Below are 26,970 nucleotides of genomic sequence, written 5' to 3' on the forward strand. Positions count from 1 at the left end.
TTCAGAGGTGATATTGTGAGATGCCCCAGAGTCAAGCATCCAACGGTTTGTGGCATGTTGAGGCATGATAGTGCAGTTAGCCTGTGCTAGTACACGATGAAGCTTGCGACACTCAGTCACAGTATGGCCATTGAAGCCACAAAAATGACACGTTTTTCCTTGTTGGCGACCTCTTTGAGCAGAGTCAACAGAGGAGTTGTCGGTGGGCTTGGACTGAAAGGAGCCACCTGAATTGCCAGACCGAGAATAGGATTGCTTCTTGTCATTCTTTTGGGAGGAACGATTGTTGTACCTGCGTTGAGAGGTATTAGCTGTAATAACAGGAGGATTGGAAGTAAGTTCCAGGCGCTTCAAGTAGCGCTCATGACCAAGGAGCAGGTCATGGAGTTCTTCAAATGTGAGAGAGGTGTCACGAGTGCGAATTGGAGCAATAATCTCGCGGTATTCTAAGCCAAGACCATTGAGAATGTATAGCGTTAGATCGTCGTTTGTCACAAGGGCATCAATGAGTGCTAACTCATCTGCTATGTGCTTCACAGAATGAAGAAATTCTGTGACAGACCGAGACCCTCGCTGAAGAAGAGTGAGGTCCTCCTTGAGTTGCATAACACGAGTACGGGATCGACTAGCATAGAGTCGGGTGAGGGTCTTCCATGCGTCCATGGACGTCTCAGCATTAGCAATATGAGAGACAACGCCTTCAGAGACCCCAGCAAGGATGGCGTTGAGCAGAAGCTTGTCCTGACGTATCCAATGTGAATATGCAGCCTTGACAGCAGCCTGGTCATTAGTGGAGACACCACTGAGAGAAGGACATGAAAGAGTACCATCAAGATACCCCATAAGATCATAACCAATGAGTAAGGATTCGAACTGACACCGCCAATCAGGAAAATTGGTGGCTGTCAGTTTATGAGGAAGTTGCGCAGCAGCATTTACAGCAATTAGAGGCGTAGAGCTTTGAGGATTAGAAGAAACAGAGATGTTATTGGTGGCCATAGCAAAGAGGATCTGCTCGTTGGAGCTTTGGAAGCTCTAATACCATAAACAAGATATATTTCAGAAAGAAAGATGATTTTCCTTGTTTTTGATATCAGTATAAATAGATACAAGTATGGCTGTACAATATAATGGAAAGGCAAGATTTAAGGAATTACAAATCAGTACATCGGTTACAAGAGAGCTGTAATGCATTAATCACGTTGGAGATAGCAGTAGGAAATCATGCAACTGGAGGTGGCAATCTTTCCAGATTTGATTTTTGTCCATTATCACTTATAAAAGGCCCATTGCATGTGTTCTGTTTTTAGCATTCTGCGTTAAGTTGTGCCGAGTTCAGCGCCCAGTTCGTCATGCGCCCAGTTCGTAGGACACGAAGTGTCTTACTATGCTGAGAGAGAAAAAAAGAAAAAAGAAAAAAGAAAAGTACATGCATGCATGTATGGTCATGTCTTGCTCCAAACATCAAGATCGATGTAGTTACTCGATCCATAAGTGCAGTACGTGGCTCCAATCGAGGACGTACGTAGTTATTCTAGAAAGACTCACCACGAATAATGCTTATGTACTGTGAGATCGATCAACCATAAGAGTAAAGAAAAATCCATGTATGTGATCCAAATTAACCTAGCCAGCTCATTTTAGAGATCAGAAATGGAGTGCTAGCTGTTTTGTTCCTGGTGGAGAGTGGTACTATTTTTTATGGTTTTTGGGTTTGCATCGATCGATCAGTATGAAGAGTGCAGGGTGTTCGATCAATGAGGTGATGATCAGTTGGTTTTGGCACATGAATTATAACTTGATTTTGGCAACGTACGTACGCACGTAATGTGTTTATGGAGTTAGTTTGTATTTAGGTCATGGTCCAATTAATATTATAAACGTACGTACGCGTTTGGTTATATTTTCATCTCTTCAAATAATAGGAGAGTAATTAATTAGCGATCGAATTATATATATAATTAATTGTGGTACAGATCATAGCTTTCAGGGGATTAATTAATAATTTGGTGTCTCCTCAAATTCATGATCTAGCTAGCTAGCTAGCTCTGTTCTGTATATATAATATATAACATCAAGTGACAATATATATATATATATATCATATATATATATATATATGAGGTGATCAACCAAAGATAACTATAACACAATTACTTTTTAATGACGGTTGGAAAATTGTGACCGTCCATAGACCGTCACTAAAAATAGAATGAGATTTTTTTACGTTCCAACGTATGAGAAATATACGTTCGAACGTCATATATATGTTCGAACGTTATATCTGTTTACGTTTGAACGTAAAATGTTTTAGCGCAACCGTTCGCACGTTATTAATTAACGTTCGAACGTAAAAAGTTTGCGCCAATGTTCGAACGTTAAGTAATAACGTTCGAACGTTCATTGTAAATTTAAATTAAATGAATTTAATTTAAAAATTATATGGTTTTTATTGTACATAATTTGTGAACAAGTCTAAAAAATTGAATTATATATATTTATATACACAATTTGTAATATATAAATATATATTTATGTTTATATATATTTGAAATGCAGTGATTTAGTATTAAAGTTGAAAAATATAACATCAAAGAAGATTAAAAATTGAAATTAACAAACGATAGAAATATTCAATAATATTTTTCATTACAAATATTAAAAATAAAATACAAGATTTAATAAAATGTAGTAAACAACAGTAAGATGATAACGTTATCCGCAAAAGTCGAACTCCGTACCTCCTCAGTCAAGGTATCGACCTTGTCGTTGAGGATAGTTACACGATGGGTGAGTTCGGCAACAGACGCCGATATAGCCTCGAGCGATCGATCGATCTTATGATCGATATGCGCAGTTAGCTGTGAAATGACCGCATCAACCCAAGCAGGCCGCACATCTCCTGCAGATGTGCTCGACGTATGCTGACTACTACTCCTGACATGACCTGGCTCAGGCTGCGTCGGAGGAACTAGATCCTCTACAGGGTGTGGCTGACGTCCCCTCGCTTGTCCAATGCTACGTCGATGCGTGGTCATGTCGAGGGGGCTCATCTGATCTTTGACCCACTCCTCTGGCTGGGTCGGCACGCCCCGTACAAGTAATAGTCAGCTGATTAGGACACCGTATGAGAGATTATTTGTGGAGACGATGCTCGCCTCGTAACGGATCCTCTCAAAGATGTGCAGTGGCAAATCTATAGGATCTCCACGTGCCACTCGTATCAAAAATTGTGTCCGAAGCCGACTAAATGTGGTTTTATGAGCCACGGGATCGACATTTGTTGCAACAATAAGGTGCAACATGCGGAAGAAATGCAGCAGATAGTTCTGGTTGAAGGCGTTCTTCCGCTCGATCTGCATGCGGTCCCTCCCGATGAGGATGTAGAAATCCTCGTCTCGGTCATCATCCTGAGCCTTGACGCCAGTATCCTCAGCCTCTGACTGGCCTGCATCTCTGGCTGATGCTGGCTCAAATGTCTGGCCAGTAGATGATGTAGAAGTGCCTACATCCTCACGGGGTGTTGAGTGTGCAAATGTTTCAACTCCTCGACGAATCCCAAGGTGCTCGCCGATGACATCTGGTGATACCTCAATGGAAACACCGCGTACAGTCACGGTGTGAGAGGATGCATCCTGAGGCATGTCACACATCCCCATATAAAATTCTTGAACCATTGAGGGGTACACCTTCCCCCTCAATGTGCAAATATTTCTCCAGCCTCTACTGAGGAAAACATCTCTCAGGTTCATTTGCTGCCAACATAGTTCGTCGAACTCATTAATCAGGACCTCTCGCTCTATCATAACAGTACGAGCTCCGATACGGGCAATGTCCGACGTGGCTCCTTCCCTCCCTCATTTCCTAGTATGCAGTGGAAGAGCCATATCCTGAAAATAGAAAAGGAAAAAAATTATTTACATTAATGCATTTTTTTGTATTAATTTGAAGCTACTCTGCATTAACGTTCGAACATTTTGTCTTTCACGTTCGAACGTTAAAGATAAACGTTCGAACGTTAGTTTATACGTTCGCACGTAAAATAATGTAAATAAATTGACGTTCGAATGTAAAACATATACGTTCGAATGTAAAACATAGACATTCGAACATAAACAGTAAATAAATATTGGCTGACGTACGTTCGAACGTTTATGTTTTACGTTCAAACGTATTTGTTTTACGTGTGAACGTAAATACGAACATCTGAACGTCGAAGCATGAATAACGTAGAAAATCACTAATTATTCCAGAAAGACTCACCACGAATAATGCTTATGTACTGTGAGATCGATCAACTATAAGAGTAAAGAAAAATCTGTATATGTGATCCAAATTAACCTATCCAGCTCATTTTAGAGATCAAAAATGGGGTGCTAGCTGTTTTGTTCCTGGTGGAGAGTGGTACTATTTTTTATGGTTTTTGGGTTTGCATCGATCGATCAGTATGAAGAGTGCAGGGTGTTCGATCAATGAGGTGATGATAAGTTGGTTTTGGCACATGAATTTATAACTTGATTTTGGCAACGTACGTACGCACGTAATGTGTTTATGGAGTTAGTTTGTATTTAGGTCATGGTCCAATATTATAAACGTACGTACGCGTTTGGTTATATTTTCATCTCTTCAAATAATAGGAGAGTTAATTTATTATCGATCGAATTATATATATTAATTGTAGTACAGATCATAGCTTTCAGGGGATTAATTAATAATTTGGTGTCTCCTCAAATTCATGATCTAGCTAGCTCTGTTCTGTATATATACTATATAACATCAAGTGACAATATATATATATATATATATATTTATATATATATATATATGAGGTGATCAACCAAAGATCGAACAAAGAACAAAGAAAAATTGCTGATATGTATGTGTATATATATAATATATAACATCAAGTGACAATATAACCAAATATTTGTCACGTCAAGCAACATTACATCTAGGCCCAATCTCTCTCGATTTGATCTCTGATCTCTCTCTCATCTGATCTTCTTCAAGCTAATTAATTACCAATGCCCCAATGATCATTAATCTGGTCTTGTGGCAGTAATTGTTTTTGAACTGAACTTGGGGAGAAATGCAATGAGAATGGCTGATCGGTGGCCACGAAAGGCGGCTGAGACATAAGATCACTTATGGAAGAATATACTGTTCTATTATCGTTCTTGTCTAGGCCATATACATGAGTATCATCATCGTACGGTATATTTTGTTCTTGTTTGTGTTGTTGTTGTTGCCTTTGCTGCTTTGGAATATTGCTAAGCTTCTCTCCTTCAATCTCTCTATATTTTTGGAGGTACGTTTTGAGGGGGCTCACGTAGTCCTCAAACCCTAGGGTTGTGATAGCCCATATGATATCGTCGCCATTGATGGTCTTTCTCTTTTCTCTTTGGCATTTATCAGATGCTTCACCGGTGACAAAGCTAATGAACTCAGAAACACATTCCTGGACTGTCTCTTTTGCGTCCTTTGATATTTTTCCATTGGCCGGAATCACTTTCTTCATGATCCTGCCTACATTTGCTATAGGGAGGAAACGATCTTGTTCTTTCATGTTAATGTTGCTAGTGCTTCGCTTTAGACATGGGCTTTCTGGGCTTCCTCCTCCATCGAGCTCATTTCCATGGCTCTCATCTTCCATTGATCTCCTGTTTCTGATCTCTCACACTCCGGGAGATTAATTACGAGCATGTGAGCTTGCTTGCATGGGAATTGCATAAGATAAGATAAATGGACAGATGGGCATAAAGATAGGCAAGTGAAGAGGGAAAAGGGAGGAAAAGTCTTGGTTCATGAATTTTCAGAGTCAAAGTCCCAGGGACTCGCTCTCTGTGTGGAGCAGCTAATTTAATTGTCATTACCCAATCTAACTAACTTTTTTGTTGAATATAAATCTTCCTATTGTCTCTTTTGAGTGTTGAGGTGGCATCATTCGTCTTAGGTCAACTATACAGCTTTCAGAATCAGTACTGACTCGTGTCCTTTTAAAAAAAAAAAAAACTTTGTAGCAATTCAATCTTCGACCCTGAAGAGATCTTTAATTAGAATTTACAATATTCTTCAATATAAAATTTCAAATGTCCAAAACTACGTAATTTGAAAGCATGCATTGATTGTGATTTTGTGCCGTCATTACTTTTATTATAAAATAAATTTAACAGATCAAATAAAATTACGTCAATTTATAAAATTATTTTTATATAATTACTTTAACAATACTCTTTTATAATATATTATTAAATTATTAAAAACTATTTATCATGTTTCTCTTTATGTATCAATTATTTAATGTCGTCGCAAGAGATGTAAGGAAATAATAAAAATAGAATAAATAGAATTTGGGAAGTCGATAAATCTGACTAGGTAAAGGACCAGGCTGGCCAGGTTTGTATTTCTCACACTCAAAAGAAGAAAAAAGGGCAGGGGTTTAATTTCTTGATTGTTAGTATATTGAACACCCTTAAAGAATGCAGCTTTATTGTCTTTTGTTTCTGGTTTCGTCACCAGAAGTGAAACAAACAGATTTAAGCCCCCCATCAAGAACTTGTCATGTACTGCCATACACAATTTCAACTAGACAGCACCATCCTCTATGATTTTGGAATCCTTTTACTTTGTTGCGACTAAAGTTTGCCCCTTTCACATTCACTAGATTTCAAAGATTGAAACAAAACATTAATAATAATAATAATAATAATATATAATAAGGCAGCACACGAGTCATAAAGACATTTTTCACTTGTCATAAAAGAGTAAACGCGACATTTCATAATGATAAATACCAAAAATCTAGGATAATCGGATATCTTGACCATTGTGATTTACACTTGCAAGCATGTCCCATTTTCCCATCAACAACAAGTGGTATGATATTACAGTGAAAATCAGACAGCAACCTCTTAATATATTAAAAATCAAAACAAAGAAATGAGTGAACGAAAAACAACAGATTGAAAGACCTTTATATCTAACATGATATATGGGCTATTATGGTGGTAGTACAGTTGCAATAAATATGAATAAGAGCAAAACTAAAGGAGTATCGAACCTCTTTGGGGTTATGACCTCAAGAATAGCAGCTCAAGAAGTGATTTGATCACGCTTAAGCGATTGCATACTTGATTGTCTCTGATTCGTTAGGTCGCCACATGGACTTCTGAACACACAACAATCCCTCGTTGTCCTTAGAGTATGTCAAACGGACCTCCCAATGCATAGACTTCAGCATGTTCTCAAGCTCATTAATGGTCTCAACATTGTCACGAACAATAAGCTTCCCCTCTGGCCTGAGGATCCGATCGACCTCCACAACTACCGCAACTAACTTACACCTGTAAACCCACAAACCATTGCAAAATCAGACTACATCAAATTAAATGAACAATACTTCCTGGAGAGGAAAATGAAATAGAATACTTTTACACACCTCTGTTTAATCTTGGAGAACAGATGGTCTGCATGGAGAAGATCATAGGACCTAGGGTACGTGCTAAATGATTGGCACCAATCGTGATATATACCAAATAGACCTCGTTCATAAATTATGGGTAGGGTATCTGGGGAGTCTATCGAGACTACATTCATGACCCAAATGTTTAAATCTTTCAAAGCTGCAGCAAATCTGCAAGCCCAACCAAAAATCAGAAGGAAAGGAGAAAAGCAAAAAGAATAATACAGTAGTCTTAAGAAGCCCATCTGAACAATCAAGAGAACTAATGATACTGAACCAAGAAACAAACCCATTTTGCTTACCCTCCATACACAGATCTCATGTCCATGACATTCCTCACATTTGACCAGTTAATCCCCAACCCGTTAAGATATGATTTGGTCACCACTCGTTTCCAGTGCTCATAGTCAGCAGTGAAATCCTCGGGAGCAGGTTTACCATAAACTCCAACCTGGGAACTCAATAACCAGTAAGGTGGTTTTTCCAACCTAGCTGGCCATTGCTCTGGCCATTGAGACCCACGCTCTGATGCATCTGCAGGCACTTTGTGCATGCACGCTTGCAATGGCACATTCCTACACCCAACAAGGAGATAAAACAATGGATAGATTAGCGATGCATCTAGAAGACTATGGAAGTGTCTGTGTTTGCATCAGACAATGCCCTTTTGGCAGAAGACACATCAGTTATTATAGGGAAGCCAGTTTGTGTTGCTTCCTAATGCATAGCTTTGCAGTCTTCTGTACACATTTTTTTTTATTATTATTGGCACTAGGTGTCCAAGAACAAAGTCCTGACTAATCCCAACAGTGCACAGACTCATGGCAAAGAGTTTTCTGCAAGTACACATTGGGTAATTCAAGGGAAAAGTTTCCCAAACCGATGGCCCTAGAAATTGTTTGCACCTAAGAAGATTCAAACCTTAGACCTAGAGGGAGCATACAACCAAGACCAAGCCCCTTTTTACTTGAGCCAACCCCTAGGTGTTAGAAACACAGGATGTGCATCCCATACTTCAAAACATATAAATGGGCTTATTCAGCCAAAACCAAAGTTTATACCTTTTATCCCAACCATCATGAATCTTGTGAATAGGGCAGATAATTAGATGAGATGAGATGAAAATTTTGTGAATAGTAGTGAAATGGTTTGTAAATAATAGTGAAATTATTTGAGTAAAAATGTTTTATTGGGTTTTGGGAAAGGGGAGAGAAAAAATTAAATAAAAATATTATAAAGTTAAAAAATTGTTTGAATATTATTTTTGTTTTGATACTTGAAAAAATTGTATCGTTTTATGTGCTTTGTTTGGAGGTTTGGGAAAGTTGTAATGATTAGGTAATGATTAGATGAAAAAGTTGAATATTTGAAATTGAAAAGTGTTTTGTATTTGAGTGATGGTTGTGAAGGAAATTTTGAGATAAAACATCTTACCTCATCTAAGTTCCCAAACAACCCCTAAATATCCCGGAAAAATAAAATTTAAATTCTTCACTCCATAAGTATAACTGAAATAAAATCTAAACTCTTCTCTCCATAAGTACAATACAATTTTTATGACCCAGCTAACGAGAAAGGTTACCAGGCTGCATCAGGATCATCGGACTCTGGGCAGATAGGAGGCTCACTTTGTGATCTTTTCTCATAGCACTCATTAGAAGTAGGTTTCTTAAATACAGCTGCACCGACTCGATCTACTGTATCATTGCTGATCGAAACTAGTTCCCAGCACATTGCTTTTGTTAATTCCTTCATCTCTGAAAAATTTCCCCCAAATTGGACAAGCTGTTAGATTCAATCAACCAACTCAGGCTCTGCCAGGGAATCCAAAATTAACCTACCATTCCATATTCCAACATCTTCAGGAAGCTTCTGATATACTGGAGTAGCAGACCAGACAAAGAAACCACCAGGACGCAACAGACGATTCAGCTCCAAAAGAAGTTTACCACCTGCATATTGTCAGTTTTAGTTTTTTTTGGATAAATAAGATAATGATTTTATATGACTAGGAGAGTATGAATCCCCAGTACACGACACATACGAGAAAACCACGTAACTAAAAGTTGTGAGTACAAGTTAACTTCCAAAACAAAGGAAACTACTAAATAGAACCATGTAGTTCAGGACAATCTGTCAAAGCAGGTGGTTTTAAGAAATAAAATGTCTAGACATAGATAAACAAGCATTTGAATCTAGGGAGGGAGAAAACACCCTTCAAAAGTATCTCGAGCTTGAATGAGTTTTAGCTCATTTAATCACAACTCTCAAAATAGGGACATTGGAATACCTTCTATGTGCCATGGAACTCTACAGCGTGCACAATGGACAATATCAAAAACTCGGTCAGGAAATGGAAGTCTCTTTGTGCCCATTACAGCAGATATTGCGGGAATTCCCCTTTCAAGTGCAAATTGCACTTGGGCTTCATGTTCATCCTTTGGGGCAAATGACATAGCAAGCACATTTCTATCAAATAGATAACCTCCAAAGCTAGCAACTCCACATCCAACATCCAATATAACACGGGAGCGTTTTCCCCAGGCAACATCAGGCACAGACTGCATAAAGCATGATATTGACATTGAGCAAATTTTGTTCCTTGATGACAAGAAAGAACATTATTGCACATAAAATAAGAAATGACTGTTTCACCCAACCAAACCCCCACTCTTGTAGGCAAAAAAGTAAAACGATATGAATATTATATAAAGAATTAATAAATAGGGATTTAGAATCATTGTGAGAAAACAAAAGGAAGGAAACATAAATTGTAATGACAACTGAGTTATCCAACACTCTCATGAACAAGAGCCTGTTTGGGCTTGCCAGGCCTGCTTTAGTAAGCAATCGTCATTCAGAGAGGGGGGAAGTAGAAAGATTTGTATAACCTACTCATTATAAAATTATCAATGATAATGTTAGATATCTGGGTTTTTTTTCAAGCTGAAATTAATTAAGAGTACTTACTGGCAGAATATAGCTTCTGTAGTTTTTTGGATGAACTGCTTCTCCCAAATTACGTCATTTTCCAATAGTTGGAGATAAACTGTGATTTACTTGCCAAATTAATCAAGTACTTAATTAAAAATGAGTCTTAAATTGCATTCAGTTTTCTTCCTGGCATTGGAGTTAATACTGGTTCCTCAGCAACTTTATGGTAATTACCGAACGAGTAATGATACACGCACAACCCTTTTTACGACTATACATCCATGTTTTAAAATGAGGGTATTTATGTAAAGTGATGTTACTTTTATAAGTTATTTTACAAAAATATCCTACCGAAATGAGGGATTGTAAAAATGGTTGTCTATCATTTTCCTAACCGAAATAGCACTAAGATGGTAAATTATTCCAGATAAGTGAGTTGAAATCAATTGAAGAATGGGCATGACGACGCTGGTTGGAATGAAAACTTGAAACCATGGATATAATAACAAAGGGGAGCAAAACAAACAAATAAAGTTGACAATTAGCGTGATGCTGTCATCCACAATCAATTGCATTGCAGATAATAATCAGTGTCTAAACTGTATTATGCAATCATTGTCAAGCATCATATGATTACTCTGTTTTAGGTACTCTTTCCAAGGGTGCAGAATCCACACGCTACACCTTTTAGCCAGAGAGGCCAGCCATATAACTTCTAGTCTGATTAAACTGTCTGGGGAAGGAGTCAAAAGAGTCAGATTCCAGAACATGATTTTGCCAATTCAGCTATCCCAATGCTTGATTGGTTCTGCCCACTCACGAGTTTGAGCGGATAAATACTATATATGAGATGTAAGGTTACTTAAAATTGTCATATTTGAAAGGTGGAGTTTTCACTGGGACTAATGAAGGATAATAATATTCCTGAAAAAAATAACAATCTGTGCTATCAACTGCAAAGGAACACTACCAAATTTTTATGTTCAGAAACACAAACACCCATACCTACACAATTTTTGTTGGTGGCCAAATTTCCAAAAATTTCAATAAAAGTGGAATAATGCACGGTATTACATGAAAATTCCATCTAAGCCAAATGACAAAGCTCCAACAGCATAGTCTAATAAGCCTAAGCTCAAACTCTGCCCCCCTTATGATCTAACGTCTGCATAACATACACTTGCAGGATAATTCCTTTTTTATAGGTGCTTCCAGGAGAAAAAATAAAACAAATTATGAGGATGATAGATGTATTTTATCTAGCAGAGAAAGTAATGAATGATATATGCATAACACATTCATTTGCACCTCTGCCCAAACAAGAGGGGATTGTGAAGACAGAAGAACGAACAAAAGTACGGACTGTACCAAATAAAAAAGGTTAGAAAAACCCTTACCAATTACTGTACAAAATTAAGAAACAAGAAAGAACAGCATGAAAGTTAATATGGATAGAATGGAGTACAACATGTATCAAAGGACTTACATCCTGTATGAAGTCAATGTAATGAAGAGCACCATGCTTAAATTGGGTTCCACCACCGGGAAAAGTGAGATATTCTCCAGTAACTTTCACCCAATTCTGATGCCCCTTAACTTGCGCAAGCTTGATGTGGGGAACATTATGGTACCAGATCTGCAGGAATGCATCTTATCAGTTCATCTCAAACACAAGAAATACAAATTACAAATGAACTTCACCTAATCTAATTGGGCTTACCTTTTCCCTGCTATTAGGCCACTCAATTGGGCGCCTATATCCTTCAGGAAGAGAAACAAGGCAAGTGGGGGCTTCCTCAGGACACTGCCTCTCTCGATGCTCATAATGCTTAGTACTTCTAAGACTTCTAATTGCTTGCCAATTGTCAAGGCATGGGATGTAATCATGCCCAGCAGTGACATTGCAAAGTTTCCAATCATAGCTGGTCTGTTGGGCGGAAGATTTTTGAAAGTCTTTCTCATTCTTTGACTCTGTTGCTTGAGTTGACCAAGCCCCACTTTGGGTGGTAGATTCATTCAAAATCTCTGATTGAGCACCAGAAGGAAATACCTCATTTAAACTCTGGTTTTGGGGCTGATCATTTTCCTTTTTCTCGCTGGAGTTTTCATCCGATTCCTTCTTCTCATTTTGCTCCACCTTCTCCTCTACCTGACCACCCACCTTTTCTCCATCCTCGGTTTCATCCGAGTTCTCTGATTTATTCTCATTCTCATTCGAATCAGACTTTTTCTCACCCGCACCATCTTCTTGCTCAGAACCATCACCTCCATCAGTTTTTGCCTCCCCACCATCTGAATTTGGTTCTTCATCATCTGTTCTTCTTTCTCCATCTCTTCCTTCAGTATTTGATCCATCATCTGACTTGGTATCTTCATTTGCATCAGGATTTTCCTCCAGCCTCTCTTCAGGCTTTTCCTCCAGCCTCTCTTCAGTCTTTTCCTCCAGATTCTCTTCAGGTCTTTCCTCAGGCTTCTCTTCCAGTTTCTCTTCTTGGGTTTCTTCCGTGTTAGAGCTGCTCTCAGAATTTACATTAATGTCTCCTTTAGTCGCATCCTCGGGCAAATCGCCCGGATTATCCTCAAATTGCCGAGTATTACCACCATTGCTCTCACTCACTTGTTCCTTCACCTCATCCTTATTCTCCTGAGGAGCATCCACATTTTGAACAGGAACAACAGAGGATGATGTCATCATCCAAACCCCAACTAAACAAAGCGCCACAAAAATGACAATAGACACCATCGAGCAGTAGGACGACGATGATCTTCTGTTGTCTACTCGAGCATATTTCCCTAACGCCATGTTTTCTTAGCACTATTCCTCCTGGATAATTTATCACCTGGAAAATGAAAACAGAATTAAATCAATCTCACACCATTGAACAAAAGTCCGACAGATCCAACATAATTAACGCAGAAGTACAAATATCACACAAGATTAATTACCCTATGTATATGCTCTAGACATCAATATTGCCGACATGTTTATATTGCAATTACAAAACCGTTAAATGTTCCACCAGAGTCAGACATTTATTGATGAAGAATAATAGAAAGACCCACCAACATCAATTAAATAACCCAACCCCAAAAAATCTAAACTAGTAAGAGCAGAGACTCAACTGTTACCTAAACCATAGGGAAAGTACAGAACCAACCAACGTGGGACTCACAACAGTAATACCCGAGATCCAACCACTACGATTCATAAAGTGGCATTCAAAACTTGAACTTCCAAACACAGATTCAGATGCAGAAAAGGAAACAAATGGTGCCTAAGGGTAATCACTATGAACTTGATGCATGAGAACCAAAATAGATCTGCACTGCAACTCAGCAAAAAATCGCATAAAACAAGAGACAGAGAGATCTCGGCCACAAAATCAAAGATATGCCATAAGAAACAAACAAAAGCAAAGAATTTGCATTAGATCTGCATCAAAGTTGCGTAACATCATGTAATTCAAGCAACATAGAAAATGAAAGTTAAGAAACCCAGTATTGATTGAGCTCAAATGCGAGTATGGTAACTACAAACTCCTAAACGCGCGTCTGCGCACGAACACGCCCAGAAAGAAGGGGGAAAAAAAAAAAGACGTTATGCAACCAAAGTAACTGCAAAAGCCGAATATCCGATGAAAGACCAAATATATCAATGAACTGAATCTCAGATACCTTACAGGAAAAATGGAAGCGTGTCTGAGTGGGAGCAGAACTGGGAGCTAGTCCTCCATTTTTCTTAGAGAGAACCAGAGACACGGATTGGTGTTGCTTAGAGCAGAGAATGGATAGAAAGAGAGTGGAAAAGATGAGATTTTAAAAGCAAATAGACAGGATCTGAGTTGCTTCCTGTTCAACTATATTATTTTATTATATTCATTTGTGGATTAATAATATACAATATTTCCCGAGAGAGAGAGGGGAGGGGGCAGCCTGCCTTTGAAGAAATCGCAGCGTGAGGCGTCACAGGAAATCGGTAGGAATGTATCCGATCATGATGCATCTCTGGATCAACGTCTCCCATGCTGTCTGTCCGAGCACCTTTTATAGATACCAATATATATTGATATCTCAAAATACAAAATATCTTCAAATCATTTACCAAACATATCCTAAGACACCACAACAATATGTCATGTTTGTTTGTGTGGGTTTCTATTTTCTTCTATACTTTGGCGGATATGACTTGAGATTAAATCCAACTCATTTCATCAAATGGGTCGAATTTTTCAATTATAATTGAATCTGTTAAAATAAATAAGTCGTGTCATGTTATCTGCATAATTCATTAATATACTTATCGCAGTGTATTTAACTCAAAACGAAATTGGTTCAACACATATTGATTAGCTTGATGTAAATAAATAATATTCATCCAAATGATTGATCTAGCTTGATTAATAATAAATTTTCTCTTATAATAATGTATTATATCAATTGTATGTATTCACAATTACATCGTGACAAATCAAAATGAAAATCGATAATCATAATTACCATCAATAATAACATATCCAACCATTGAAAAAAACTAACTTCTAAGGAAGATCAGGCCAGCACAACTAAGGTTGTCTCTCTCAATGCCCACCCATTCACAGCACGGTTGTCAGGGTCAAGAAATTTCCCCCGTCTCTTTCTCAAGGAGGCTTCACCCATATGAATTATGAGGAAGGAGTCCTACAGCTACTTCCCTTTGTACACAAGTAAATTTTCCCTTTGTTTTTTGCTTTTGTCTTTTCTTTGGTCAATGATTAATTCAACCTAGCTAGAGGAAAAAGAAAGATAAATAATTAGAAAAAGAAAGAGGAAGGGAGAGAAAAATTTATACATATATAAATAATATCGCTATATTTAGATAATTAATACATAGTAAAAATCTATTTTCATTTAGATAATGATAGATTGGAGAGAATTTTTAAAAATTCTTTAACTATTATATATATATATAGATGTAGAAAAAATATATTTACAATCGTGAATTGTGTAACCGCTGCATAATCGCATTGAAAAAGTGAATAAAATATGTGACTTACGTGAAAAAATTTAATCTTTTAATAGTGGATCTCAATCTTTTTTAAAAAAATTACGCAGCGTTTACGCACTTCACTGTTATATATAGAATTACTCATAAATATAAAACGTATGATCCATTGAAAATGCTCTGACTAAGTTGCGTTTAGATATTGATGTGATTTTAGATATTCTGTAAATAATAATAAAAAATAATAATAAAATATTAAATAATAATGAATAGTAATAAAAAAATATTTAAAAAATAATAATAAAATAATAAATAATAATGAAGTATTCTCACATGAATTCTAAAGAATTCTCGTTCGATTTATTAAATTAAACAGATTATACTATTCATATCTGGCAGTTATGAGGCTCTCTTAGACAAATACACATGTAGACGTGTATCACAATTCTCATTACTTTTATTCTATCGAAAAACTCAACTCCAGAATTTAAAGCAAAAAAAAAAAAAAAAAACCAATAATAATAATTAAATTTTCAAGCTAAAAGTGGAGAATGGCATCAATTATAACTTAAAAGGGATGAAGATCATCAGGCCTGCCTTATGATATATTATAACTTCATATTTTAATAAAAAAGACTTCAGGGGAAAAAAATATTCCTATATATATATTATATATATATATATAGATATTGCAACATGATGTGGTGGTGGCATGATGCGTACGGCCATGTCTAATACAATATAATTAACAATATTAAAAACATTGTCCTTTTAAAACACATCCAAGTGGCTATGATCATATATTTATTAAATATATATATATTTTTGTTTTGTAATAAACCAATGTATTTTAGTGTCGAATTGGTCTTGTAGTGAATGTCGGTGATGCAATGCTAGAGGAGTACTAGATCAAACACCGACTAAATAAAGAGTTTCATCTAGAAAAACTAAATTAAATAAAAAAGCAATTCAACTCCTATTACTTTTAACCCGACAAAAGAATAATCAATTCAAACGTGAGTCCAACTACTTGATTGTCACTTAAAAAAAAAAAAAAAAAAACTACTGGATTGTCGGGAATTTGGACTTGCTAAAAAATATGCATAACTTTTTATAAATATGCCTTACATTTCAAACATTGTATAAAGAATTGTAAAAAAATTGTAAGAGTATTATTATTATTTTTTTATTTTTTTTCAAATCTAATAATTAGAATGTAGTAATTTTTTCATAAGTTATGTTTCTAAAAATATTATTAATTTAAAATTAAAATTATATAAAAAATTATAAAAATAATTATAAGTATATCATTATTCTTTATCATGAAAATTATATCATTACTCTTTATTTTTAGTTTGTGTATTGAGAATATTTTCAAAATATTTCATTATTATTTTATTATTATTTCTAGAATATTACTATACAAACGCGCAATCTTATGATGTAGTTTTTTTTTTTTATTTAATTTGAAGACGGTAGAGAAGCACTAGTTTAGGTGAAGTTTCGCCAACCCATTATGTACAAAAATTGACCATTTTTTTTAATGTACAGCTAAACCATCATTTAATGCACGAAAAGGATGCATGCATTTATTGGAGCTGCTTACTTTAGTATTTAGAAAAAAGGGGAAAACTCGATTTGACATGATGAGGGTACCATGCACCACAAGCTGGTTGAGATCGGGTTGTGACCAACTCGAATAAAACTTTTGACTTTAATTTTTAATTCATGAATTTCTCTTTGAAGAATTAAAACATTTAAGTCAAGAAATTCATAAAAGCGGCCAATGTTACCACTTTAATAAATAAAATAAATATAATAAAATAAAATCATAGAACATTTGACTGAAGCATCAAAATCGGTTCAGATTACATCATCTCACCGACTCCCAGGAGCAGAAATTAAGGTTGTTTTGTGTACTAGAGATGTTTGGATTCGGAGATGAGTTGAGATGGATTGTGAAAAGTAATGAGATGAGTTGTGAATAGTAGTGAGATTTGTGAGTTAAAGTTGCTGAATTGTAATGAATAGTAGTGAGATGAGCTGAGATGAGTTGAGATGTCCTGCGAATCTAAACGTCTCAGTTATTTTAAACTATTATGTGAATAATAATAAAATATTAAATAATAAATATAAAATAATAAATAAGAATAATGTTATATACAATTATGAAATATGCAAACGTAGTATAGTCATTTTGAAAAATAATAGAGTTCACTATTAAAAATTTAATTTCTTTTCACGTGGGTCTCATATTTATTTATTTTTTTCAAAACGATTGTACGGCACTTACACACTCACGATTATAAATATCATTTCTCAATAAATAACAGTAAATTATTTAAACTATGAACAATGCTTACCTTTAGCAACAGTGCGGACGTGGCATGTTACTGGTTCACAACTAGAAGAGGTCAGATTATAAAATCTCCCACACGAGGCTAGGAAATCTCCAAATACAAGAAGGAACGCACGCACGCACAAGAGGCTTCGAAATCACACAGTGACACAGGTTTTCATGCATTTTCTTGAAGCTCCCAAAGTGCCTGTTCTCATTGCTACAACCATAGCACTTTGGGTTTGGTTGAATACAAAGCATGCTTCTTTGAAATTTTTACAAACTTTAATTTTGCACTTAATTTTTGTTCTCTCATTTACTATCTATAGACACTCGGGAAAAGCATGAAAAGAAAAGGTAAATGAAAAAAAAAAGGCTTGCCCCATCTATTATTTTCAACCCTTTTCCTTGAGTTTTTATGGCTTACAAGAGGTAAATGAAGCGTATAAGGTCATTTAGCCTTGTACTGACTATACGTCCAGGTAGATTTCTTGTGATTACCATCTTGCATAAACATGGAAGATTTTTCTTGCATCTTTCTGGCTTTATACGCTTATCAATTATTTCCTAGAAAAATGTTACTCATACTCTTGAGCTGCATATATGCATCCATTCTAAGGAACTACTTACGATATTTGATATCTGAAACTGTACTTTATTTACCACGTTTTCTGCAAAGGACATGAGGCTATGAAGTAGGAACATCCACTCGAGTAATGACAAGGATGATCTTTTGTTGGCTCTATAGTTCATTCCTAGCAATAAGAATAGCCAGATGTAGAAGGATTTGAACATGGAAAGCTAAAGACTTTGCAGCTATTCTTAATACTGATTTTGATGTTTTCAATAACACTATAAATGATGTTTTTATTTGTATAAGGTGTTGTGTATTTTTTCTCTAATATAAAATCTGAACACGGACAAAATTTTTGGCCTACTTTGAGTATTGAGAATATCTCATTACTATTTATTATTATTTTTTATTTTTTATCTACTTTTCATTATTATTTAATATTCTATTATTATATTTTTATTAATTTTTTTACTATTATTCATAAAATATTTAAGAATACCTCACTATCTAAATATAATAGTCATGGCTTAATATTCTCTCTGTGAGGGCTCAATAAGCTAGGCCCATTAAAAAAAAGAAAGAAAGAAAGAAGAAGCCCGGGCCCATGGTTTTAACATGTTCCCTGTTTTGCACAACTGTTTTGCAGGCACAAAGCCACATTCAAGTCAGTGGGGGCCATTGCCTCCACTGTAATAGGAAAGTTTTCAAAATGGCCTACATTCCACATTCAGTGGCCATCAATTTTCTATAGAATAGAACAGAACAGTTTGTTGTGTGACGAAATTGTTTTTTTGATTTAATTAAAAAAAAAAGATTGTATTATGAACTACTTGTTAATTGCTTGCACGGGAGGAAAATTCTCGCTCGCCCCTGCTGGGATCATTAAGCTGACATCTCTAGTTCTTTGTGCAATGTAAGAGGCCTTGACCCTTCTGCTATTTCCCCCCTCCCTCTTCAGAGACAGAACTGGTAAATAATGAAAGGAGACCTTTGCTGCCTTCCTTTATCTATACTCATGAACGTTTTAGATTTATAATACAATGTAAGAGGACCTTGGCTGTTTATGTAATGTATGGTTGAAACCAAAATTATTAAATTAGATTTATAGGGTTAAAATTGGTTGGATTTTTGTCAGCTATTGTAGTTGTTCAAAATTGGTTGGATTTTTCTGGAACAAAGTTTAGCAAAAATAGAAGCTCTATAAAGTCTTTGCTTCACAATATGTATGCTTTCTGAACTTTCTTAGAAGGGTCAAACCAGGTTTAATTGATGCATACTCCAAAATAGTTTCTCCAGTGTTTTGCCTATGTAGTCTGCAATTATGCCAAGGGTAGATGGGTTGCAGACAGCCGAAGGCCATTGTATTTAGGATTTGGATGCAAGTGGTTATCACCAATGTGGGCATGTAGACTAACACAATGAAGGGATTTTTCTTATGAGGGAGATCGTTGGCAGCCAGAAAATTGTGAAATGCCCGAGTTTGAGCCATTCGTATTCTTGAAAAGGTACGAGTCTTTTTCTACAAAAAAAAAAAAAAACCCTTCGTTCAAACAGATTATGATTGCAATCACATCCTTTCCATTGGCATCCCACTTGGTTTGTGCAGAACAGTTAAGTTCTCAATATGGGTTGACATGGTTGTGTCGTAAATTTAAAAGTCAGATACTATGGTTATAGACCAAGCAAGGCGCATGTTTTGGTTATGTTGATGATTTGAAGTGTCACTATACATTCCACAATGCAGGGTAAAACGATTGCATTTATAGGAGATTCATTGGGCCGGTAGCAGTTCCAGTCTTTAATGTGCATGGCCACTGCAGGGGAAGGGAGCCTTGGAGTTGAAAATGTAAGAAAAAAGTATGGTCTTGGTAAAGCTCGAGGAGCCATTCGTCCGAAAGGCTGGGCGTATCGGTTTCGAAAAATCGATTCAACCATTTTATACTACTGGTCAGCAAGTCTGAGTGATCTGGTGCCCCTTAATATCTCAGACCGCGAGCCTCCCATGTGGCTATGCATTTGGACCGTCCACCAGCTTTCCTGAGACGGTTCCTCCATCAAATTGATGTGTTGGTTCTTAACACAGGACACCATTGGAACAGGTTTAAGCTTAATGCAAATCGTTGGGTGATATTCATAGATGGAAAGCGCAATGAAAATTAAAAAAACTTGCTGAAATCGAAAATGCCAAGAAGTTTACAATTCATAGCATTGTCAGATGGCTTGATTCACAACTTCCCTCGCATCCACGTCTTAAAGTTTTCTTTAGGACTATCTCACCTAGACATTATGTGAATGGGGACTGGAACACTGGGGGTAGCTGTGACAATACCACACCATTATCGGGAGGAAGTGAAGTTGTGCAGGATAGATCAAGCAATCTAATTATTGAGAGTGCTATAAAGGGTACTCAAGTGAAGATTTTGGATATAACTGCAATTTCAAGACTGAGGGATGAGGGTCACATGTCCCACTACAGTGTTAGAAGAACTGTTATTCAAAATGACTGCTTACATTAGTGCCTACCAGGCATTCCGGACACGTGGAATGAGCTTCTCGTTGCACAAATCTAGCCAGGGTTTTGCCACACTAGCTGATCATGATCGAGTAGCATTGATAGATACAAGATTGATGTGAGATTTGGATAGTGAGTTGAGATAAGATGAGTTAAGATAAAAGTTGAAAGTTGAATAAAATATTATTAGAATATTATTTTTTAATATTATTATTATTTTAGAATTTAAAAAAGTTTGAATTATTTATTATATTTTGTGTGAAATTTTAATAAAGTTATAATGATTAGATAAGATGAAATGAGTTAAAATATTTTTGTATCTAAACTTCTCCTCAATCTTTTGCATGTATATTCTTTGTGGTCTAACAAGCTGGCCATATGTATTTTTTTTTTTAATGGGGCTGGGGCTTTCTGATTAAAGTGTATGCTGCTAGCACTACAAGGTTCAACACTTTTACCAGTGATTATGTATCGCTGGCATACATCTAGCCCATCGATTTTTAACTCGCTGGAAGATCGCCGGTATTAACGCCCCACTTTAGATCTAGTCTAACGGAAGCCAAGAATCGCCAGGAAATATTTTCTTTACCGGCGAATAAAATTTGCCGCCAATAGTACCATTTATCGTCGCAATTGCAAGGTTCAATTCAATTGTTAATCGTTGGGAAAGTTCAATTCCAGCAATTTAATATTGTCGCTAGAAGATGGAAAATCGTCGGAAATAGCCTTTCTCAGCGATTTTTCAAATCGCCGCAATAGGCTAAATGGTTTTAAAATAACAATTGCGGCGATAAAAATTTGTCGGTATACATCAATACCAGCGATTTTTAAAATGTTGCAATTGAGTTATTGATTTTGTGAACTCAGTTGCAGCGATCATTACATCGCTGCTATATATAGTCGCCGCGAAAAATAAAATAAATTGCCGCTTAATAAAATTGGTGGGAAAACTTGTAATATTCGCCGCAAAAAATCTAAAATGCCGGTAAAACTATTTGCTGCGATATATAGTCGCCGGAAATAATAAGTTTAGTGTAAAAAAGTATTTCCGGCGAAATTTAATCGCCGGAAAATATGTTTCACAAAATTAAAAAAAAAAATCCACAAATTAAATGAACACACGAACTCATTAAATGACAGGAGCAAAAACTAATTGAAACTAGCCCAACAATAAAGGTTCAATCACCAACTTGGCATACAGATCAAACTTCCATTAGAGAGAGTCTAGAGGGAGAGAGAGAGAGAGAGAGAGAGAGAGAGAGAGAGAGAGAGAGAGAGAGAGAGAGAGAGAGAGAGAGTGTCTTTGATTTTTATATATTTACCAATGATCACAAGAAAGAATTAGGGCTGTACATAATTCCAACCACAGCAAATTTTCCATCGGAACTCTCATGGGCCATGTGCAACTCAAGATCAAACTTCCGGCCATTGATAGTGTGTTCAAAGGGTGAGTGCCAGTGGCTTTGCTGGAGTACATATTGAGTACCATTTATTTCAATATATCCTGCGCCGCCTTCCCATTCCAGCTGCATTCACAAACATTAATTAATCAAGAAGAAGAATGGTTACTTACTTCAAAGAAATCATGAAACGGAAGGAAAAATAATTTGCAGATTTCTTAAGACTTGCGCATGCTCTTTACCAGAAAGTCTCACCAAACCCAACAGCTAGCTCCTTGCATTGTTTGTTCTTTTGTGATAATTATTATAATATATGGAAAGAAATATTACTATATCGCTATCAATCACATGACGTATCAAAATAGCTATAATGATTTGTCTTCTAGTTGATGTACATATTATATGGAATCGCACTCTATTGCATTCCCATTATTTATGTTATGACAGCACCTTTACTTCACAAATTTACGAAAACAAGGTAAAGACAGATTGTTAAAAGAAAGTGAAAGAATAATGATTATAAGACTGATGAAAATCTCAGTTCTAAAATATAAGATTACTAAAGAAAACAAGATAGAACTATAGAAACGACTCGAAGAAAGTGTTTGGAAGAGTCCTACATGCGTCTATATATTGTGTTTTGCATGTTGTGTCCATACATATTCGATCGTTTGATGGAAACAAAATAATGATTTCAATACATGAGAAGCATTGGATTTTGGCTTACCAACCTCTTGAGATGTTAAATCCATGCATATTACTACATATGGCTTTTTATATATTAGGTAGAAGTAATAATTGCTTTTATGATGGTGATGGACCATTTAATAAAGGAGATTGCAACTGAACTTCCATATTTACAAACTCAATTCAGTTTGTAGATAGAATAAACTCCAACCTTTCTTAACATGCTTTTATCCCATACGAAAGAATGGTTTGAAGGAAAACTTTTTGAGAAAAAATGCAAAATTTGCAGGCTCGTGGCAGCCTTCTGTCCTTAAGTATTCCTTCATCCAGATAAGCATTTTCAAACAACAGATACTAAACTGTTCTTCCTGAGAGACATGCAACTAAGCATCCATGCAACAACAGTTTGTTTTTTACAATCTCATTACAATAATATCTACTTATCAGGAAAAAAAAAAAAACATATACGTTTATATAATCATCTCACCTTCAAAGACTGGCAACACTGCATAAAATTAAAATCGGAGTACCATTACAAAAAATGGTGAATAACATCTCCAAGCAAATCGTTTTAAGGGCATGCTTGCATTTAAAAAAGGGAATGGCACTCGCAAACTAGAAATCACGTTACATTTTTCATTTCTACTTTCCCAAATAATTCATCTGAGTCAATTAGAAACATGCAGCCAAAGGGAAAGGAGAGAGGGGAGGGTTGGGGGTGGGGGCACCATTTTCAGATGCGCTTATTAGGTGAAAAACAATTGGAACTACCACTTATCTAATCCTCATTATTTCACCTATTCCAGGTAAAAGACTCAATTTTCCATGTTCCACATCCACTTCTTGGAACCATATTTCATTTACTGCTTGCTAAAAATAAAACATTGAACAACACAACAAAGTAATAAGCATAATTTATGGGTAGACATGGCATAAAAACAACAAGCAAAACAAATAACAAAAAGAATTATAAAGTTCAAATCAGTTTCAACCAAAAGTTCTCAAAACCCAAATTCTCAGCTTGTATATACTGACAATATTCATTTTAAGGGCTTGTTAGAATCCACAAAATAATTGTGCATTTGGCACCGTAAGTTAATTAATTAAACAACGACAAAGTACCTGTCTTGTGCAGAGTAGGTTAGCACATTTCCATTAACATCATCAAACTCGGGCCATTTCAGAGACTCGGACTCAAACAGAACAAAACCAAATTCTGATTTTCCCCTCCGTATGTACCTAGCCATTTAACATGGGAAGAAATCAAGATAAAGGATACCCCGTACAAAATGTAGGAAAAATCCCTAAAACCCACGGACACGCACGGTTTAAAATTCATTTCATAGAAATTTCATGGGAGTGGAAATTAACTTGAAGTGAATGTGGGTGTATTCGTGAGAAGCAGTGAAGGAGAAGGGCCTTACCACCGATCGACAACTCAGAACTCCAACAATGAACACAAATGCGCAGTAGCAAACCCACGAAAAATCTGTAGAGAAGAGGGAGAGAGAGGGTCTACTCTGAAGAGAGAGAGAGAGAGAGAGAGAGAGAGAGAGAGAGAGAGAGAGAGAGAGAGAGAGAGAGAGAGAGAGAGAGAGAGAGAGAGAGATGGAGAGATATACCTGTAGATTTTTTGCGCACCGTGCGAGAGACGAAGACGAATTGGGGAGAGAGGGAGGAGCGGATGGAGGGAAATGAACAATAGCAAAAAGCGGGCGAATTAAATTTTAGGGTTTGTATTGCGGCGAGTTATTATCGCCGCAGAAAATAAACTTTCGCCGCAGGATTCTAATTTGCGGCGACTAAACTTCGCCGCAAATATCCTATTAAATTCCGTACAAAACTTACGAATTTTACGGCGATTTTTAATTCGCTGCTACAGTAAAAACATTTTGCAACGAAAATGTCGCCGCAATAGTTCAAAAAATCGCCGCAATAAATAAACCGTGAATTCCACTTCGAAATGTCTTATAAATTAAGTTGAAACTCAGCGGCGAATTAATAATCGCCGCAAATAGTTATTTTTTGCGGCGATTTTTTTAGCAGCAATCTAAAAATCGCTGAAAAATATCTGATTTCTTGTAGTGTAGGTAATTAAGCACCTAGTTAATTAGTTCCCAATACAATCTTCAATGTCTGATCATGTTTTGATAGGAATATTGTATTCTTGAGTATTGTATGTTACATACCGTTCTTGTTTCCAAATGATGAGATGCTTTGTGCAATTACATTGTCATAATAACATATCTTTGAAGGTAGCTTGATCTAGCTATAGGAGAGGGCAACGAGGCCCCGTCATCTCACCCCGCCCACGTCTGCCAGATGTGGGGGTGGGGTACCCTGCCCGCATCTAGGCACCCTTATGGGTGTTGGGGGTGGGATGGGGCTAGGCCCTTGTCCACTTTTCCCCCACCCTCACACTACATATATAATATATATATATATTTATATAGATATATGTATTTAAAAAAACATTATTCTGATAGTAGAACAACACCATTTTGGAGGTATCTAAAATGACGTCGTTTTACTAAAACATTAAACTCCCCTTAAGCGCCCCCCCAACTCCCACTCTCCCACTCTCCCATACCCATCTTTCTTTGAATATTGCCCTTATTTCTCTCAGATCCTCACTCTAATTTTCACACCTCGTCGTCGCCAATGTCATTGTTGTCATTGATCGCCCTCTCCTACGTTCTGTAAGTATCCCTGATTCCTAGCCATTTTTTTAGGTTTATTTCGGATTGTGTCTTGATGTGGAGGATGGGATTGATAAATGGACTTGGATGATGAGATTGTGATTTGTGTGCTGTGGAGAATTGTGTGATATGTTACTGAGTATCTAGGGGTTCAATCCGAAACCCTAAATTATGTTAGGCCTAGATGATTCGGGGTTTCAATTTTGAAACTCCTAATTTAATTTTGCAATCTGTTTTGAAGTTTTAATATTGAAACTCCTAAATTAAATTTTGAAGCATTGATTTGTATTCAAAATTGGATCAAAGGGAAGTCAATTCATATTCTAGATATGGTAGACTTTGTGGAGATCGAGATCAATGAGGAGACGGGTGGTGATTAGCTTGCATCCGGTAATCGCTTTTACCAATAATAGTGCTATAATATTGCTTTTGCTTATAATCTATTGTGCTATTACTTATACTCTAATTTAATTGTTGTAGGGACAACTTCGACAAATATCTCTACGTCTACATCGGTCGCAATATGATTTCGTAGTTTGATCCATCATTACCATTGGTTTGTATAATAGTTCTCTTATTTATTCATAGTATGTATATAATGTTTTATAATTCTAATTGATTTTCTTGTATTTTTTTAAACTTTTATAGTCTCACTGTCACATGCCTAATCCTACTAATCTCATCTTGATTTCAATCTCATATTCGTTTGTAATTTTAATTTTTTAACTTTTTTGCATATCTATAAGCATATAGTTTTAGTAACTATTAGTATATACCATATACTAATAGTATATAATATATAGTATATTCTTTTTAACTATAATAATTGTATATAGTATATAGTATATGAATTACAATTCATATAAAAAATTTTACAATTATCTAACTATATAGTATATAGTATATTCGTTTGGTATATTCTTTTTAACTGTTAGTAATAGTATATAGTATTAGTAATAATTTAGTATCAATGTATTATTATATAATATATAACATTATAGTATTAGTATCACTATATCATTATAATATATATATATATATATACACACTAAATGTAGTAGTAACACTATAATAGTATAATATATAGTATTAGTATATATTAATATATTATAAGAGTTATAGTATAATATATGTATAATAGTATAGTTAACTTAATATGTTAGTATTAATATCACTTTAACTATATGTAATATTAATATCACTATTAGTATAGTATATGGTATTAGTATTACTATTAGTATCGGTATAGTCTATACTTATTTAGTATTATAATATATATTAATTTCGATAAATACATTTCTATTAGATAAATTTTTGTAAAATACCTAAATTGTAATTTGTAAGTGAGTATAAAGCAATTACAAATATTAATGTAATTTACTA

General features: G+C 35.8%; 2 protein-coding genes and 1 pseudogene across 6 annotated transcripts; 1 reads left to right on the forward strand and 2 right to left on the reverse strand.

Moving 5' to 3' along the window:
* Positions 1-4,866: 4,866 nt before the first annotated feature.
* Positions 4,867-5,965, reverse strand: LOC108996185 (nuclear transcription factor Y subunit B-1). The gene has a single exon (XM_018971953.2). The coding sequence runs from the start codon at positions 5,651-5,653 to the stop codon at positions 5,015-5,017; it is 639 nt and encodes a 212-aa protein (XP_018827498.1). The 5' UTR covers positions 5,654-5,965; the 3' UTR covers positions 4,867-5,014.
* A 497-nt stretch (positions 5,966-6,462) lies between these two features.
* Positions 6,463-14,419, reverse strand: LOC108996285 (probable methyltransferase PMT26). 5 transcript variants are annotated; one of them, XR_004801312.1, is made up of 10 exons: positions 14,077-14,282; positions 12,117-13,236; positions 11,883-12,032; positions 9,753-10,023; positions 9,304-9,414; positions 9,045-9,219; positions 7,765-8,037; positions 7,439-7,633; positions 7,061-7,343; positions 6,463-6,660 (listed from the first exon to the last, which is right to left on the reverse strand). XR_004801312.1 is itself a non-coding variant. In XM_018972085.2 (9 exons), the coding sequence occupies exons 2-9, from the start codon at positions 13,197-13,199 to the stop codon at positions 7,115-7,117; spliced, it is 2,487 nt and encodes an 828-aa protein (XP_018827630.1). In that variant the 5' UTR covers positions 13,200-13,236; positions 14,334-14,419; the 3' UTR covers positions 6,762-7,114. The 5 variants fall into 5 exon arrangements, 3 of the variants coding, with proteins under 3 accessions (XP_018827630.1, XP_018827629.1, XP_018827628.1); XR_001996985.2 differs by having other exon boundaries at positions 14,072-14,282; XM_018972085.2 differs by lacking the exons at positions 6,463-6,660; positions 14,077-14,282 and adding an exon at positions 14,334-14,419 and having other exon boundaries at positions 6,762-7,343.
* A 3,732-nt stretch (positions 14,420-18,151) lies between these two features.
* LOC108996134 lies at positions 18,152-20,859 on the forward strand (annotated as a pseudogene).
* Positions 20,860-26,970: the final 6,111 nt, after the last annotated feature.

Source organism: Juglans regia, chromosome 1 (assembly GCF_001411555.2).
Source record: "Juglans regia cultivar Chandler chromosome 1, Walnut 2.0, whole genome shotgun sequence".
Lineage (NCBI taxonomy): Eukaryota > Viridiplantae > Streptophyta > Magnoliopsida > Fagales > Juglandaceae > Juglans > Juglans regia.